Here is a 14,880-nt window from a genome sequence, read left to right on the forward strand (position 1 = left end):
GCGCTCTACCACTGAGCTAAATCCCCAACCCTGCCTGTGCCTTTTAAAATAATTTTTGTTTTGTGTTTCGAGATAGTATTTCTCTGTGTAACAAGCCCTGGCTGTCCTGGAGTTGATTAGTAGATCAGGCTGGCCTTGAACTCTCAGAGATCCATCCGTCTGCCTCTGTCTCCCAAGAGCTGGGATTAAAGCTGTGTGCTACCATGCACTTGTGCCTTTTAAAATCTTTAATACCCGGAGGGTTTAATATCATGAGATCTGTTGTCTTTGCTAGTGTGTTGCCCCCTTTGGTTTTTCTGATTGGAGGTGGTGCTCTTGGGAGGTGACGCTGCCTTAAAGTGAAACAGAATCTTTAGCAAACTCAGTGGGTGTCACACAAGAAAAGGCCATGAGAGCTGGAGGGGATTTGGGGAGGGAGTAGGGAGGGAGCTGGGGTAAAATGAGAGATGTGTTATATACAAGTATGGAACTGACACAGAACAGCAGAACAATAGTAATAAAATAACAAGGGTCTTAGAAGCATTTGTGTTGCTACTATAATGGTTATAGGAATGTCCTTTCTGTCGTGTAACCAAACAGGAAAGTCCAAAGTCGGGCATCCGTGTGGAGCAGTACGTGGAGCCCACCATCCCAGGCAGTGCAGGAAATGTGCGCACGTGCTAAGAGAACGCCAGCTGCAGGGGAACCAAGGAAACCACAGCAGTGATCCCACGCCTCAGAAAACCACAGGAAGTACCTGGGAACACACCAGTTCTCCTAAGTCTTGTTTTTTATTCTCCGTTTCAGATATGGTTTTGGAGAAGCGGGGAAGCCTAAATTTGGCATCGAACCCAATGCTGAGCTTATATATGAAGTCACACTGAAGAGCTTCGAAAAGGTGAGAGCCCAGCACGTCTGGAATCGTGGGCTTCCCATCCTCTCCTGAAATGCGCCTTAGGTGTTCAGCTAAATGGCGTTTGCTTCTGCGCTTTCCTTTGCCCGAGACTTGTCCCGCCCACACGTGTGCTCAGAGCATAGGAAGCTGACATAACACAGTTGATATGGAGAGGAGCTAGTGTTCGCTCTTTTTTTCTGTTTGTTTTTTTTTTTTTTTTTTTTAACTTTTGGGTAGAGTCCAAGACTTGTTCCCTTACTTGTTCCTAGGCTTGTTCTTTTTGTACTTTTTCTCCTGAGTTGAGGACAAAAAAGTTCACGTTCTGCCAAGCAGTTCCTTCGGGGACTTGGGGTGCAGCTTTTCAGTGCTGAGCGGATTGGACACTCCATAGGAGTTACAAAGAGGCCTCCAGTGGGGCTCCAGGTTACGATCCCAACGTCTCTGCCTCGGGGCCAGCAGCTGCAACTAGGGACAAGAAACAAACCTGCTACCCAGGCTGTTTTTCATTCTCATCCAAAGTCAGGAGAGGGAATTTGCCATGGCCTCCAGACTGGTGTGCCTCCTTGGACATTCTCCAGCCCAGGGCCATCGCTGGAGGCTCCCAGCTGTTCTTCACTGGGCAGAGAGTGTCCCATAAGCTAAGGAAGTGGTCATCGTCAGCTGTGTCTCGAGTGACCAGCATCCCCCTTCCCCGAGCCCCTCAGGGACTGCCCTTTTTTTTTTCTTCTTCTTCTTTTCTTTTTTTTCAGAGCTGGGGACCGAACCCAGGGCTCTACCACTGAGCCAAATCCCCAACCCTGGGACTGCCCTTTTTATTCCTACGAAATGACCCCATGTTCTGTACACGATAAGTTTTCACTAGAAATGTGACCTTTTCTATTATACTGGATTTCCAAAAGAAATTATCTCTTTGTAAGTCTGGGAGAAAAAAAGTGGGATTGTCCCTTTCACCGTCATGTTCCCCAACACATGCTCTTGTCATACGGTTGCGTGTTTGGAAGTGACCGCTTCTGAAGGACTCTAAACTCAGTCCTGATTTTGTCAAGGACGATTGCTAAGAGGGAGAAGAGACTGGCACGGGATTATGAAGGCCTGGAGCTTCCCTGCCCTTTCTGTAGAGACCCTCTGCCCTCCCATGTTTGCGAGGCATGCCTGCTGTCACGGCGCCCCACACGGGCACGGCTGGAGTCTGGGCACACTCACCTGTGAGCCTCTGCTGTTTCCTCCAGTCCACCTGGCTTAGTCCCCTGCCCTGTAGAATGGAAAAGAAGCCAGAGACGGCAGTGCGGCACTTATAACCCCAGTGCTCCACTGGCTGAAGCAGAGGGTGTCGCCTGACACGGAGGCACGTGCAGGGGCAGAGAGGAGGGACCTGGGACTGGCTGGCCAGCCTAGCCAGTTGGTTTGCTCCAAGTTCAGTGACAGACACTGTCTCAAAACATTCAGTGACACGAGTATACAATAATAATAAGTAAGAATAGTCTATAAAAATTAGTATATTGTATGAAATTTTTTTCAATAAGGTTTTTTCAAGTCAGAAAAATATATGAGAAAAAATAAACAAAGATGGTTATTCCTTTTTTTTTTAAAGATTAATTTATTTTACATATGAATACAGTGTCACTGTCTTCAGACACACTAGAAGAGGGCATTGGATCCCATTACAGATGGTTGTGAGCCACCATGTGGTTGCTGGGGTTTGAACTCAGGACCTCTGGAAAGAGCAGTCAGTGCTCTTAACCACTGAGCCATCTCTCCAGCCCCAAGATGGTTATTCTTTTAAAAAAAAAAATGTTGGAGAGTGAGAGAGGGAGACGTGCCCTTCACACAGGTGCACACAGTGTAATGTTTTTCAACACCGAAACCAGTTTGAAAATGTAGCTGGCCCTCGTTAACTAGGCTTTGGGATAACTAAGCCGGCAGAGAGGAAGGTGAGAGAATCTGCTGAGTGAGCGAGCGGAACAGAGACCCTGTTGGTTTTGTGATCTTAATCCAGCTGCTCATTCGGATTTCTGTGTCAGTGCTGGGGCCTTGAGTGTGCAAGGCAAAGACTGTCTGACTGAGCGATAGCCCCAGAGCTGTGTGTGCCCCGAGGCCTGTGTGTGCTGTTCTGGAGAGTGGGGTGTGCCTGAGACAAAGCAGCAGGGGATGGTGACGGTTTTGCATGAGCTGCCTTCACAGTCTTCCTTTGACACAGTGATGACCTCCCATGATCCTAGCGCTTGGGCAGCGAAGGCAGGAGGATCCAGAGTTCAAGGTCAACCCCAGCTACAGAGTAAAGGAGGCTTGCCTAATACACATGCAGTGTTGTGGGGGGCGGGGAGGTGAAAAGAAATTCCCCAGGTCCACACCTGCAAACTGGTACTGCTAGAGGCCATGACACATCTGGCCGTGTGAGGAGGAGACAGCTGCCTGACCTGGCATTTTAGACATGTTCTGTGCATGTGTGCTTGGTCCAAACCAGAAGCACTCCTCTCACTTAGAGGTGGAAAACAAGCTGGGCAGAAACGACCTGCTCACACGACAGCAGCCCTATAGTGCGGAAGCTCAAGGGAAGGAGGGAGGGAAGGAGGGCTCCTTCCACCCCTCGAGGGTTTGCTCTGTCACCCTAAAAGTGCAGTCTTCAAGAGAGCTCAGTGCTTGTGCTCCTGGCTGTGCTTTACCTGTTCGTCCCCTTGGACCGTATGGGTCAGAGCACAGCTCAGGGGCCACACAGGAACGCTCAGTGGAGGCCAAGCGCACAGGCTGCTGGTGGCTGGGCAGTGGCACACAGTGGTACCTGCCAGTGTCTCTGAGTTTGAGACACTTGTAGAGATGGCTGCCGTTGGTCCTCCAGGCATCAGCTGGTATGTTTGCTCTTCTGCTCATCTAACTGATGCCACAAATCTGTACACAGGCCAAAGAATCCTGGGAGATGGACACCAAAGAAAAACTGGAGCAGGCTGCCATTGTCAAAGAAAAGGGAACGGTGTACTTCAAGGTGTGTGAGTCTCTGTAAGTCCTTTCCTGTCGGATACTTACCCAGTATCCAGGAGCCATGCTGGGGCCCCCTCTGCATTCACCTTGTTGGTAAGACTTCCTCAGGTTTGCCAGGCCTGCTGTGTCCTGTCTGAGGATTAGGGAACAGTGAGTTCGTGCAGGAGCTAACACAGGTGCCTCTTCTGTGTGCTGTGAGCAGACGTAGCGTCCTTAGGAGCAGACGAGGCAGACCAGACCTGGCTCGCTCCCCTGCGCCACTCAAGGCCTAGAGCAGCCTGGTTGTTGTTGTCTGTGAGCAGAGAAAGGATGGAGGTGTGTTACAGGTCAGAGGTCACAGGGGCAGGCTCCAAACCACACTTCTCCCCTGACAATCAGTCCCTAAGACACGTGGCTGGGAAGCACTTGCAGATTCTGCAGATCACTTTGAATGATTTCTCCCAGGTTACCGTGCTGTGTTTGTTTTTATGTAACTACGGTGCAGACAAGTCTCCCGGTTTTTTTTTCACTGTAGTTTTTAATTAAAAAAATCTTTTCAGGCTGGAGAAGTGGCTCAGCGGTTAAGAGCACTGACTGCTCTTCCAGAGGTCCTGAGTTCAGTTCCCAGCAACCACATGGTGGCTCACGACCATCTGTGATGGGATCCATGCCCTCCTCTGGCGTGCAGGTGTGCATGTGCTGAGTACTCATAAAATAAACATAAAAATAAAAACATCCTAAAAAATTTTTTTAAAAAACCTCTTTTTTGCTCTTTAAATTGAAACAGCGGCTTTCACAGCAAATTTGGTCAGAATAAGTCTTTGATGAGGTTTTATCGAGCAGTCCGTCAGTACTTACCAGTGCTGCCATTACTGAACAGCAAGGGGAGATGCCGTGCTTGGTCCTGGCTGGGTACAGGCAGGCCTGAGACTGGCGTGGGTGGCAGAGCATCCAGGGATGACCAGGCTCGGCCTTCCCAAGAACGTGATGAGGAGAAAGCACGGAGCCCTGTGATGGCCACGGCGATGTGACGCCTCTTACAGCTGCCCTGGGGACCACTACTCCTCCAGAGCCCCGTCCTCAGGAACCAGGCCTTTGTCCCGTAGGGCCGAGGCCCACATCCAAGAAATGACATTTCAGGGTGTGTGCCCGCTGCCGCCAGCCAGCTCCCAAATGCCTGCTGTGTGCACATCGAGTAAAGGGCTTCGCGATGAGTCGGAGCTGGCAGTCTTCTGGGCTGGGTGACGCTGCAGAAGCGGCTGACTCTGGTCTGTGAGGAAATCCAAGCCAGAGCAGCTTTGTTGGCCCACCTTTACTCCCAGGGCTCTGGAGGCAGAGGCAAGCAGATCTTTGTGAGTTTGAGGCCAGCCTGGACTACAGAGTGTGGAGGAAGCCCACGTGTCCTTTGCTTTTCTTTCTTTTGCTGCAGCGTTTAACACAGTTCACTGGGGTTTTTGTTGGTTGGTTGGTTGGTTTTTTAACAGCACTACAAAGCAGAGGCCTGAAGCAGCTCTTCATGAGCCTTGCACTGAGAGATGCTGCACATCTAAGGCCTTACCTGGGTGGTTTGAAGGGCAGACTCCATGTGGGACCTGCAGAACCGGGGGGCTGTAGCTACCTCAAAAGGAACACGGGCAGGGGCAGTGTGTATTTGTAACAAAGTTATAAAGTAAGTCTGACTCGTCAGCAGCCACCCAGATGGTGCTATGAGCCCTGAATGGCATCTGGAAATCGGCCTGTGGCATTCTTGTCACTGAGGTCACTCGCCTGGGTCGCTGGAAGTGTTACAGGGGCAATGCGTATGTTTCAGCATGCTTCCAATCTTCCTAAAATGACCAATCTGGGTAAAATCTGGATCATCCGTCATCACACATATGGAACGCATTATTTTTAACATGTAATTCGATAGACAAGCTCTTTCAAAACATCAGTCTGTTGGGGAAAAAAATTAATGAAAGGTTCAAAACCACTGACCTAAGGCTTAGCCCAGAACATTGTGTCCCACTGAGCACTCCCTTGGAGGCACCTTCCTCATCCTAGGTGAGGAGCCTCATGCCGGCTTCAGAGGGGGAGGGCTGTCGTCGGTCCACGTTCCGTCTCCCTTCAAAGCTTGAGACACCTTTCTTTTGTTGCACTGCTCTGTCCAGCGTCATCTTCCCAGGGTGTCTGATGTGACATTTGCCACATGCAGAGTGCGGGTGACTGCAGAGCCGCCGGGCTCCAGCTCTGTATGTCTGCGTTCTTCATCCCCTGCCTGTCCGGCTTCCAGCTGTGGGCAGAGGGACTGGGCGAGGTCCTTTCCACCTCTGAACGCTCTGCAGTGCAGGAGAGCACTGTCCCCATCCAGTTCTGAGAGTCACCGTCAAGCACTGGTATAGGTGTCACCACACACCGCAAGGCTAGGGCCGCTCTGCTGTGTGCGGACATCTTGCGCCCCCTAGTGCTCCTTGGGAAGGAAGAGTGGCTGAGCTGGCTGGTTGGTTTTGAGGGCTGGAGAATTGTGGGGAGAGCTCTGCAGTGTCCTGGCCTCCCATCCTGAGTGCACTCAGGTCTGGCTGCCCTTACGCCATCCTGTCTGTCCTCAGGCTGGTAATCTCTGCTGCAGAGAAGAGCCCTCACCTCTACCCCGGTTTTCTCTGTGCTCACAAGCGGCCACCCACCATGCAGTCGTCACTGGAGCGGCAAGCACACTGTCTCCACACAGCTTGTTGTTCAGAGCGTGCGCCATGTGCACCATCAGTTGTTCACCGCTGTCAGAGCTCACTAGTCAGCAGGAGCTTGTGTGGAGTCTGGTTACTCTGAAACAGCGGTTCCCAGGGGTCACGTATCCGATACCCTGCACATCAGGATTTACACTATGATTCATAGCACTAGCAAGATTACAGTTATGAGGTGGCAACAAAAATAATTTAGGGGTCACCACAACATGAAAAACTGTATTAAAGGGTCGCAACATTTGGTGGGTTGAGAACCACTGCCCTGGAAGCTGAGGAGACAGGAAGACGGACCATAAGTTTGGCACTAGACTTCACAGTGTAGCAAGGCCTTTTCTGCATGACATAAAGGCCTGGGGAGAGCGATGGCAGGTATCGTGCTTGCCTAGTGTGCATGAGGGAGGCCTTGGCGCAGCAGAGGAGGCTGGTGGAACAGAGAAAGGTAGAACAGTTCCTCACACATCGAGTTTGCTCTCCAAGGGTGTGTGCACTGTGTGCTACCAACAGCCTATGTGTGTTCCCGCTGCCATGGGTCAGCACAGGGTGCTCTGGCCCCACCCACCCTTATGATAGCATGGTGCCAAGGGACAGCCCAGCTCTGAAGTCTGCCTATGCCGACTGCTGCTCTCCACTGCTCCTGGGAGCCGAGCACTTGCACAGCCTGCTTTAGACAGCCCAGGCCTGCGGTGTGGGGACGCCAGCTACCATAGTCCAGTGTCACTGTCAGTGCTGAAAGCTGGGAGAAGAGGAAAGTCACCTCCTGTCTGATAAGCCAAACAGCTCACCATCCTTTGGAAGACTGAGGAATGTTGGCTCCCACAGCGTAACCTTCTGCTGTCAGGCTGAAAGAATGCCTGCTCTGCTGTTAGCCTGGTCCAGGCCACCTCACAGGCCAGCAGGGCTTCCCCAGAACTAAGCAGAGGCAGGAGATAGAATGGGGCTGGCGTGCAGGCCTCTTCATGTGAGGACCCGGCTGAGGCAGGCCACACTCACGTCAGTGAGTCCTCTCCACGGTGATACAAGCCACTCTTTTTCCTCCTAGGGAGGCAAGTACATGCAGGCCGTGATTCAGTACGGGAAGATAGTGTCCTGGCTGGAGATGGAGTACGGCCTGTCAGAGAAGGAGTCCAAAGCTTCGGAGTCCTTCCTGCTCGCAGCCTTCCTCAACCTGGCCATGTGCTACCTGAAGCTCAGAGAGTACACCAAAGCTGTCGAGTGCTGCGACAAGGTGGGTGGGCACCTCCGTCCATGTGCCACCTCTGCCCCCGTCAGGCTCTTTATGGTCAGCATGAACCAGGACACCCTAGAGGATGGGGCTTTCTATGGCTACCTTTGTCTTGTACTTTATACAAAACTGCTCACAGTGTTGATAACAGTCTTCATCGGTGGCCCCCCTTACCCAGGTTCTGGGTCTGAGAGTAGACAGGGAGAGAGCGCTGAGATTGAACCCAGGGCATTGTGCATGCTAGGCAAACACTACCACTGAGCCACACAGCCTCCCCCCAGTGACACACTTCCTCCAACAAGCCACACTTCCTGATCCCTAGTCCTTCTAATTCTTTGAAACAGTTCCATTCCCTGGTGATGAAGTGTTCAGATATATAAGCCTGTTGGCCATCCTTATTCAAAGAACCACAGGGATCAATGCCATGGTCTTGGTCTTGGCAAAGACAGAAAAGTGAGAGTTCAAGGCTGCCCTGGGATAACAGGTTCTGTCTCACTGGAAAGGCACGTGCTACCCAGCCTGATGACTTTGACTCCTAGGACCTACGTGGGAAAGAGAAGAACTCTGGCCTCTTCCACACTCCTACACAAGTGCATGACAAGTGGAATAACATTCGTACAGTACATGTGCAGACAGCAATGTAATAATATGTATTTTTTAAAGATTTATTGATTTATTTTATGTATATGAAAACACTGTAGCTGCCCACCAGAAGAGGGCATCAGATCCCATTACAGATGGTTGTGAGCCACCATGTGGGTGCTGGGAATTAAACTCAGGACCTCTGGTCAGTGTTCTTAACCACTGAGCCATCTCTCTAGCCCAGTAGTACATTTTTTAAGAACAACAAAAAATAAATGTGAAATGGCAAAAAAGACATTTTATATATTGTAAGACCTCAAAAGAAAACAGAGAGTAAAAGAAAAAACACCGGTCCTCTGGGTGTGTGTGTGTGTGTGTGTGTGTGTGTGTGTGTGTGTGTGTGTGTGTGTGTGTGTGTACACGTACACGTACACGTACACGTACACAGATACATCAGATGCATGCACACACTTATATAATACACAACCCCAGAATGCAAAGTACTATAAGAACTAACTAGAGAAAGGTGGGACATAGTTACCATGTAGAACCAGGACTCTTTCCACATCAGTTGAGTACGTTCTGTGGCTCTCCCTCACTGTGCGTGCCGTAAAAAGACTCAACCCCTTAAGGACCATTCTGTGAATCGTGGGGATTTGCTTCACTGACCCTCACAGGAAGAGTGTCCATGTCTGTTTTTATTATAAGATTCATAATAATCCTAAGAGTCGTAAGAGAAAGCTGTTGAGTGTCTCTCTCCACACGCGTTTAGGGTGCTCCCACAGGATAGATCACTAGAAGTACAAGTGCTAGAGATGAGCACATCTAAACTTTTAGGGGCGGAGAAAATGGCTCAGTGAGTGAAGCGCTTATGGCGCAAGCGTAAGAACCTGACTTCTGTCCCTGCACCCACGTAAAAGCTGTGCATGAGGAGCTAGAGAGGTGGCCCAGTGGGTAGGGGTGCTGCTTGCATTGCCAGCAATCACACAGTGGCTCATGGTTGTCTGTAACTCGAGTTCCAGGGGTCCAACACACACACACACACACACACACACACACACTCACTCTCTCTCTCTCTCTCTCTCTCTCTCTTTCTCTCTCTCTCTCTCTCTCTCTCTAATTCCAGGCTGCCTGAGACGGTAATATCAGTGTTGGCTAAAGCTGATTGGCAAATCTCCAGGGCTCACTGGCTGGCCAGCCTAACCTATTCAGCAAACCCCAGACTAGTTAGAGACCCTCAAAAAATACACATTGTGAGAACAATTTGGCTTGTAGTTGGTTCAAAGGATTCTGTTTGTGTTTGGCTGACCCTGGTCCTATGGGCAGGAGGTGCAGAAGGGCAGGGCAGAGCAAAGCCACTCACTTCCTCGAACTCAGGACAGAGACCCAGAGACAAGATATTCCTTTTAAACACAGGTGACATCTCTAGGGCCAGGCACTCAGGTGGCAGGGACGAGTGGATCACTGCATTCGAGGCCAGCCTGGTCTATATAGTGAGACCCTGTTTGTAACTGTAACTTTGCTACTGTTGTGAATCAGAATGTACATATCTGATAGGCAGAATACCTCATAGGTGACCCCCTAGTTCAGTAAGGACTCACTGGTGAGGTGCCTCTGGTTCCAATCAGAAGCTCTCAACACCATCTGGACATCAAGGCTTTTTTTTTTTTGGTTCTTTTTTTCGGAGCTGGGGACCGAACCCAGGGCCTTGCGCTTCCTAGGCAAGCGCTCTACCACTGAGCTAAATCCCCAACCCGACATCAAGGCTTTGACACTGAACTGGAGACATTTTATACTAAATATTGGAAACCAGTGAATTTGACCACTGTCTGATTGCTGGGTGACCTTGCTTATCTCGGTGTGAGTGCACTGCCTCAGCACTGAGGCGACAAGAGTCATGGGCATCCCTTCTGAACTGTGACCGTCTGTCCCTAGGCCCTTGGACTGGACAGTGCCAACGAGAAAGGCTTGTACAGGAGGGGCGAAGCCCAGCTGCTCATGAACGAGTTCGAGTCGGCCAAAGGGGACTTTGAGAAAGTACTGGAGGTGAACCCTCAGAACAAGGCAGCGAGACAGCAGATCTCCGTGTGCCAGAGGAAGGCGAAGGAACACAACGAGCGGGACCGCAGGGTGTACGCCAACATGTTCAAGAAGTTCGCAGAGCAGGATGCCAAGGTATGCGCTGCCTGGGGCCGTGAGGGCACTAACCTAGGGGACCAGGTTGGGGTGCCAGGTTGGGAGAAACAAGACTTAGGAAGGGACTCCATTGTGGCCAGAGGCATGGACTGGGAGGCCCCCCGGCCCCTCTGTGAGAGCTGAGAGGCCGACTCCCTGCTTTGTTTTTAAACAGGGTTTCTCTGTAACCTGGCTAGCTTCATCTCAGAGATCCTCCTGCCTCTGCTTCATGAGTTTTAGGGTTACAGGCATCTGCCACCAAACCAAGTTCATTTGGTTTTGTTGTTGGTTTTGTTTTGTTTTTTTAAGATTTATTCATTTTATCTATGTGAGCACACTGTTGCTGTCTTCATACATACCAGAAGAGGGCATCAGATCTCATTACAGATGGTTGTGAGCCACCATGTGGTTGCTGGGAATTGAACTCAGGACCTCTGGAAGAGCAGTCAGTGCTCTCAACCGCTGAGCCATCTCTCCAGCCCTGACTTGTTATTTTTAAAAAGATAGATTCAGCCAGGCAGTGGTGGCACACACCTTGATCCCAGAGCTTGGGAGGTAGAGGCAGAGGTAGGAAGTTGTCTGAATTCAAGGCTAGCCTGGTCTACAGAACAAGTTCCAGGACAGCCAGGAACACACAGAGAAACCCCTGTCTCAAAAAAACCCTAAGCCCGTCCGTATTGTTTTTCTAGAAATATTTCCTAGTTGAATCCAGCTTGGATTGGAAACAGGTGTCCCTGTGGTGGCCTTTACTGCACACTCTGCTGTCCTTGGGAGCCTCGCTGGCAGTGGGTCTGTCTAAACACAGACCAGCTTCTTGCCCCATAGCCTCCTTCTGGTCCCAGGTCTGCCCTCCATCTTCAGCTACCAGTAACACAAGGGCTGTTATTCAACAGCTGCCTGAGGTACAAGCTCCTCCAGAGTGCGGCACCCCTCCTTCCTAGTGTGCACACCCGATGCACACATGCACACTTGCCATAAACCTGATCAAACCATCCCGAAAGGCAGGGGTTAATTCATTTCATCTCCTCCTTTCCCCTCAGGAAGAGGCCAGCAAAGCATTGAGCAAGAAGGCAGTAGAAGGAGCGGCCGGCAAGAAACACGAGAGTCAGACCATGGGAGAAGGGAAGGCCGAAGGCCACGTATGACGCCACGACAAGGAGGGAAGAGAGTCCTAATGAACTCGGCCCTCCTCACTGGGCTCGCCCCCAACTCAGGACTGAACAGTGTTTAGTGTAAGGTTTGTTACAGTCTCTGTGATTCTGGAAGCCAATGGCAAGCCAGTAGCTTCCCAACCAACCACAGCTGCTGCCGGGGGTGGGCGGGGACTGACGGGGTGGGTGGGGACTGACGGGGAAACAGCAGAGAAGGCCGCTGGTGTGGAGAGACCAAGCCAGCAGCTCAGTCCTGCTCATTTCAGTCTGTCACCTTTTGATGTCCAGCGCAGCATCCCTTGTGACCCTGGGGCCCAGCTGCTGTGGGTTCTTCACTATGGTCACTGCAGAAACCGTTGAGAAAATAAACTCAGTGGATCTCTGCTTTCCTATTGGCGGGCATGGCAGGGATGTCTGCTTTCCTATTGGTGGGCATGGCAGGGCAGCCGATGAGATCTCCTGTGGCACTGACTCGCCTGACACAAGCCCACACAAGGGGCGCCCAGGTCCACAGCTGAATCTCGGACTGCTTACCTGCCCTCCAGGCTCCCCTCTCAGACTTGAGTGTGGCTTTCTGTCCTCTCCAGCATGTCCATGGGCTCTGTGGTTCCTCTACACCCTTCACTAGTGACAGCAGGTGGGGCTTTCCTGGTCAGCTTTCTGTTTCGGGTGAGTGGGGAGCAGTCGAAGTGAGCTTATCTTCCCCCCTGCCCCTCTTAAGAATGTTAGCTCTCTGTGCTCCGGGCTCCCGCAGCTGCTCGGCTCCTCCCCGTTCTCTGCCCTGCAGTGAAGAGCCTAAGGCTTGCTCTTGTCCTAGGCCTAGAGTGGCCGACTTCCGTCTCCGTCTCCAGCTAAGACTGATGAGTTACTCTTTATTACTATGGTTACCTCCTCGTCAGCGTGTGTACCGCTTTTGAGAAGGAACTTCACACTCCTCTATCGTGCAAACATATTTTTCAATTTTTACTTTGTAGCTTGGGTTTTGAAGGGCAAACTCTGGGAGGTTTAAAGCAGGCAACTAATTACTCTTCAGAGTGAGGTACCTGGAGGTCGGACAGGCAGATACCTCGCTCGTCCTGCACCACAGCTTGTTCTGGTGGGAGCTGTGAGGGTTGCCAGCTTCCTGTGTACTACATCAAGCCAAAGTCTCCAGAACTTGGGCATTGAATTAGGACAAATCTTAAGTAGTTTTGGAGTTGGATTTTAGTCCTACAGGTGAGTTATGGGTTTGAGCAGGGCTTGCTCCTGACCCCCGTGGGGCACACCCACCAGCCCAAGGATCCATGCACAGCTCTCTCCCGGCCCTGAGGACTACCGCACTCAAGAAGTGTGGCTGTAGTAAGTCTGTCAGTCATCACGTCAGGACCTTACCACCAACAGGTCACTTGTTTCCCGGAGTTGAGTTTTAGTCTGCGTGCAGCAGGTGGGATAGAGCTGTGCAGAGTCTGTGACGTGGCCGAGACCTTCGAGTTCACACTTCGCACTTCTGCCTCCTTGCGTTGTTTTAGAGCCCTGGTCTCCCCCAGGAGGTACTGAGCAGGAGCCGGCTTGGTGTGCAGTGTACAGTGTCTGCAGTTGTATTGACCAGAATTGCAGGCCAGGGAGGCTGTGCTGGAATTTGAGCCTAACCAGTTAGGTTTTTACAGAAAACTTGTTCTAACTTGGGCGACCCTCCCCAGCTGTCTCCCAAATGTGTACTGTGGGCCAAGGACACTGGTGTGGGACGGGAGGATGGTCAGGGTTCCGAGCCAGAAGTGGCAAAGTGCCCAGCCCACTGGAGTTTACATGCTCTTGTATTCAGTCATTCAGACAGTTAGTACGGAAATCAGATGTCTTCACACACCCTGAGCCTGGATAGAGTGGTGGGTAAGCAGATGACATTGAAATTCTGGTTCTTAAAAAATCACTTAGACTCTGCGAGTAATGGCGACACACACCTTTGATCCCATGACTTGGGAGACCCTATCTCAAAACAAAACAAAAAAAGAAAGATTATTTAGATGCATTTTGTGTTCCTTAAATAAATTTTTTAAAAAGTGATTTTTTCCATTGTTCGTGGCTTGGGTTTTTGTTTTTTGGTTTTTTTTTTTTTTAATTCTTTTGTTTGATTTTTAAAATTTGCTTTTATCTCTGTGTGCTTGAGAGTATTTGTGTCCAGCTGCCCTCGGGGACCAGAAGAGGACTTTGACTCTCCTGGAAGTGAGGGTGGAGAGAGTTGTGGGCTAGATGTGGGTGTTGAGAACTGACCAAGTCCTGTAAAGCAGTCAGTGCTCCTAACTGCTGGGCCACCCCTCTCTCCCACTCCCTTGTTCCTGGTTTGACTTAAAAAACATAAACTCTTATGATTTTTATTTTATGTGTGTTAGGCATGCGTTTTGGCAATACGTTCTTGAGTTCCTACGTAGCCCTTCCAACCCCCTACGTAGGTGGGAGAGAAAGGAGGTTAGAGGAGAAGGGAGCGTAGATGTTTTCCGAGTGCTTCTTGCTGGTTAGGGATGTCCATTTCCTTGGGTCAGGTCCAAACCTCATTGTCAGAACATCCCGTCTTCTCATCGCTTCCACCACACTCACGTGATAAACAGCAGCGGTGGACGCAGAGGCCTCCTTGGCGGAGCCCACTCCCACCAACCCCCTCAGAGCTCCGCCATTTACACCCTGTGAGAAGTTCCCAGAATCCCAAATGTCACACACTTGCAGAAACTGTCTGCGGCTGGCAAAACCACACCTCTGCGAGAGCACGAGGCAAATCAGAGTCAGCTGCTATGAAGCAGTCTCATACCACACGCAGGAGTAAAAACAAAAACCATTCACATAGTGTGACTGGGATTTTTAAGAAACCAAAACTCACCACACATGGATGTTGACCTGCATGTAGATACACACACCCTGTCCATGTGGTGCCCGAGGAACTGAACCCAGGTCCTCTGCAAGAGCAGCCACTGCTCCTAACCACTGAGCCATCTCTCCAGCCCCTGATTAAATATAAATATAAAAAGAAAACTGTTTTGGTCAGTAGCCATCATGCCCTAAACCCAATGTCTCTCCTCTGATCTCAGAAGCTAAACACAGTTTCATTGCTGTACTAAGGGACCATGACCAAGGTGAGATTATAGAAGGGAGAGATTATTCAGGCTTGAAATTTCAGAGTTAAGAATCCATGCTGGGGGGGGGAGGGGTTGGGGATTTGGCTCAGCGGTAGAGCAC

At 50.7% G+C, this 14,880-nt stretch overlaps 1 protein-coding gene across 1 annotated transcript in view; it reads left to right on the top strand.

Annotated features, from left to right (window-relative positions):
• Window positions 1-13,714, top strand: part of Fkbp5 (FKBP prolyl isomerase 5) — a 42,161-nt gene extending 28,447 nt beyond the window's left edge. Inside the window, exons 6-10 of the mRNA XM_032888564.1 lie at window positions 787-877; window positions 3,771-3,854; window positions 7,586-7,771; window positions 10,286-10,525; window positions 11,566-13,714. Coding sequence (XP_032744455.1) covers window positions 787-877; window positions 3,771-3,854; window positions 7,586-7,771; window positions 10,286-10,525; window positions 11,566-11,670 — 706 coding nt within the window. The 3' untranslated portion in view covers window positions 11,671-13,714. The remainder of the gene's footprint in view (window positions 1-786; window positions 878-3,770; window positions 3,855-7,585; window positions 7,772-10,285; window positions 10,526-11,565) is intronic.
• Window positions 13,715-14,880: the final 1,166 nt, after the last annotated feature.

This window comes from Rattus rattus, chromosome 18 (assembly GCF_011064425.1).
Source record: "Rattus rattus isolate New Zealand chromosome 18, Rrattus_CSIRO_v1, whole genome shotgun sequence".
Lineage (NCBI taxonomy): Eukaryota > Metazoa > Chordata > Mammalia > Rodentia > Muridae > Rattus > Rattus rattus.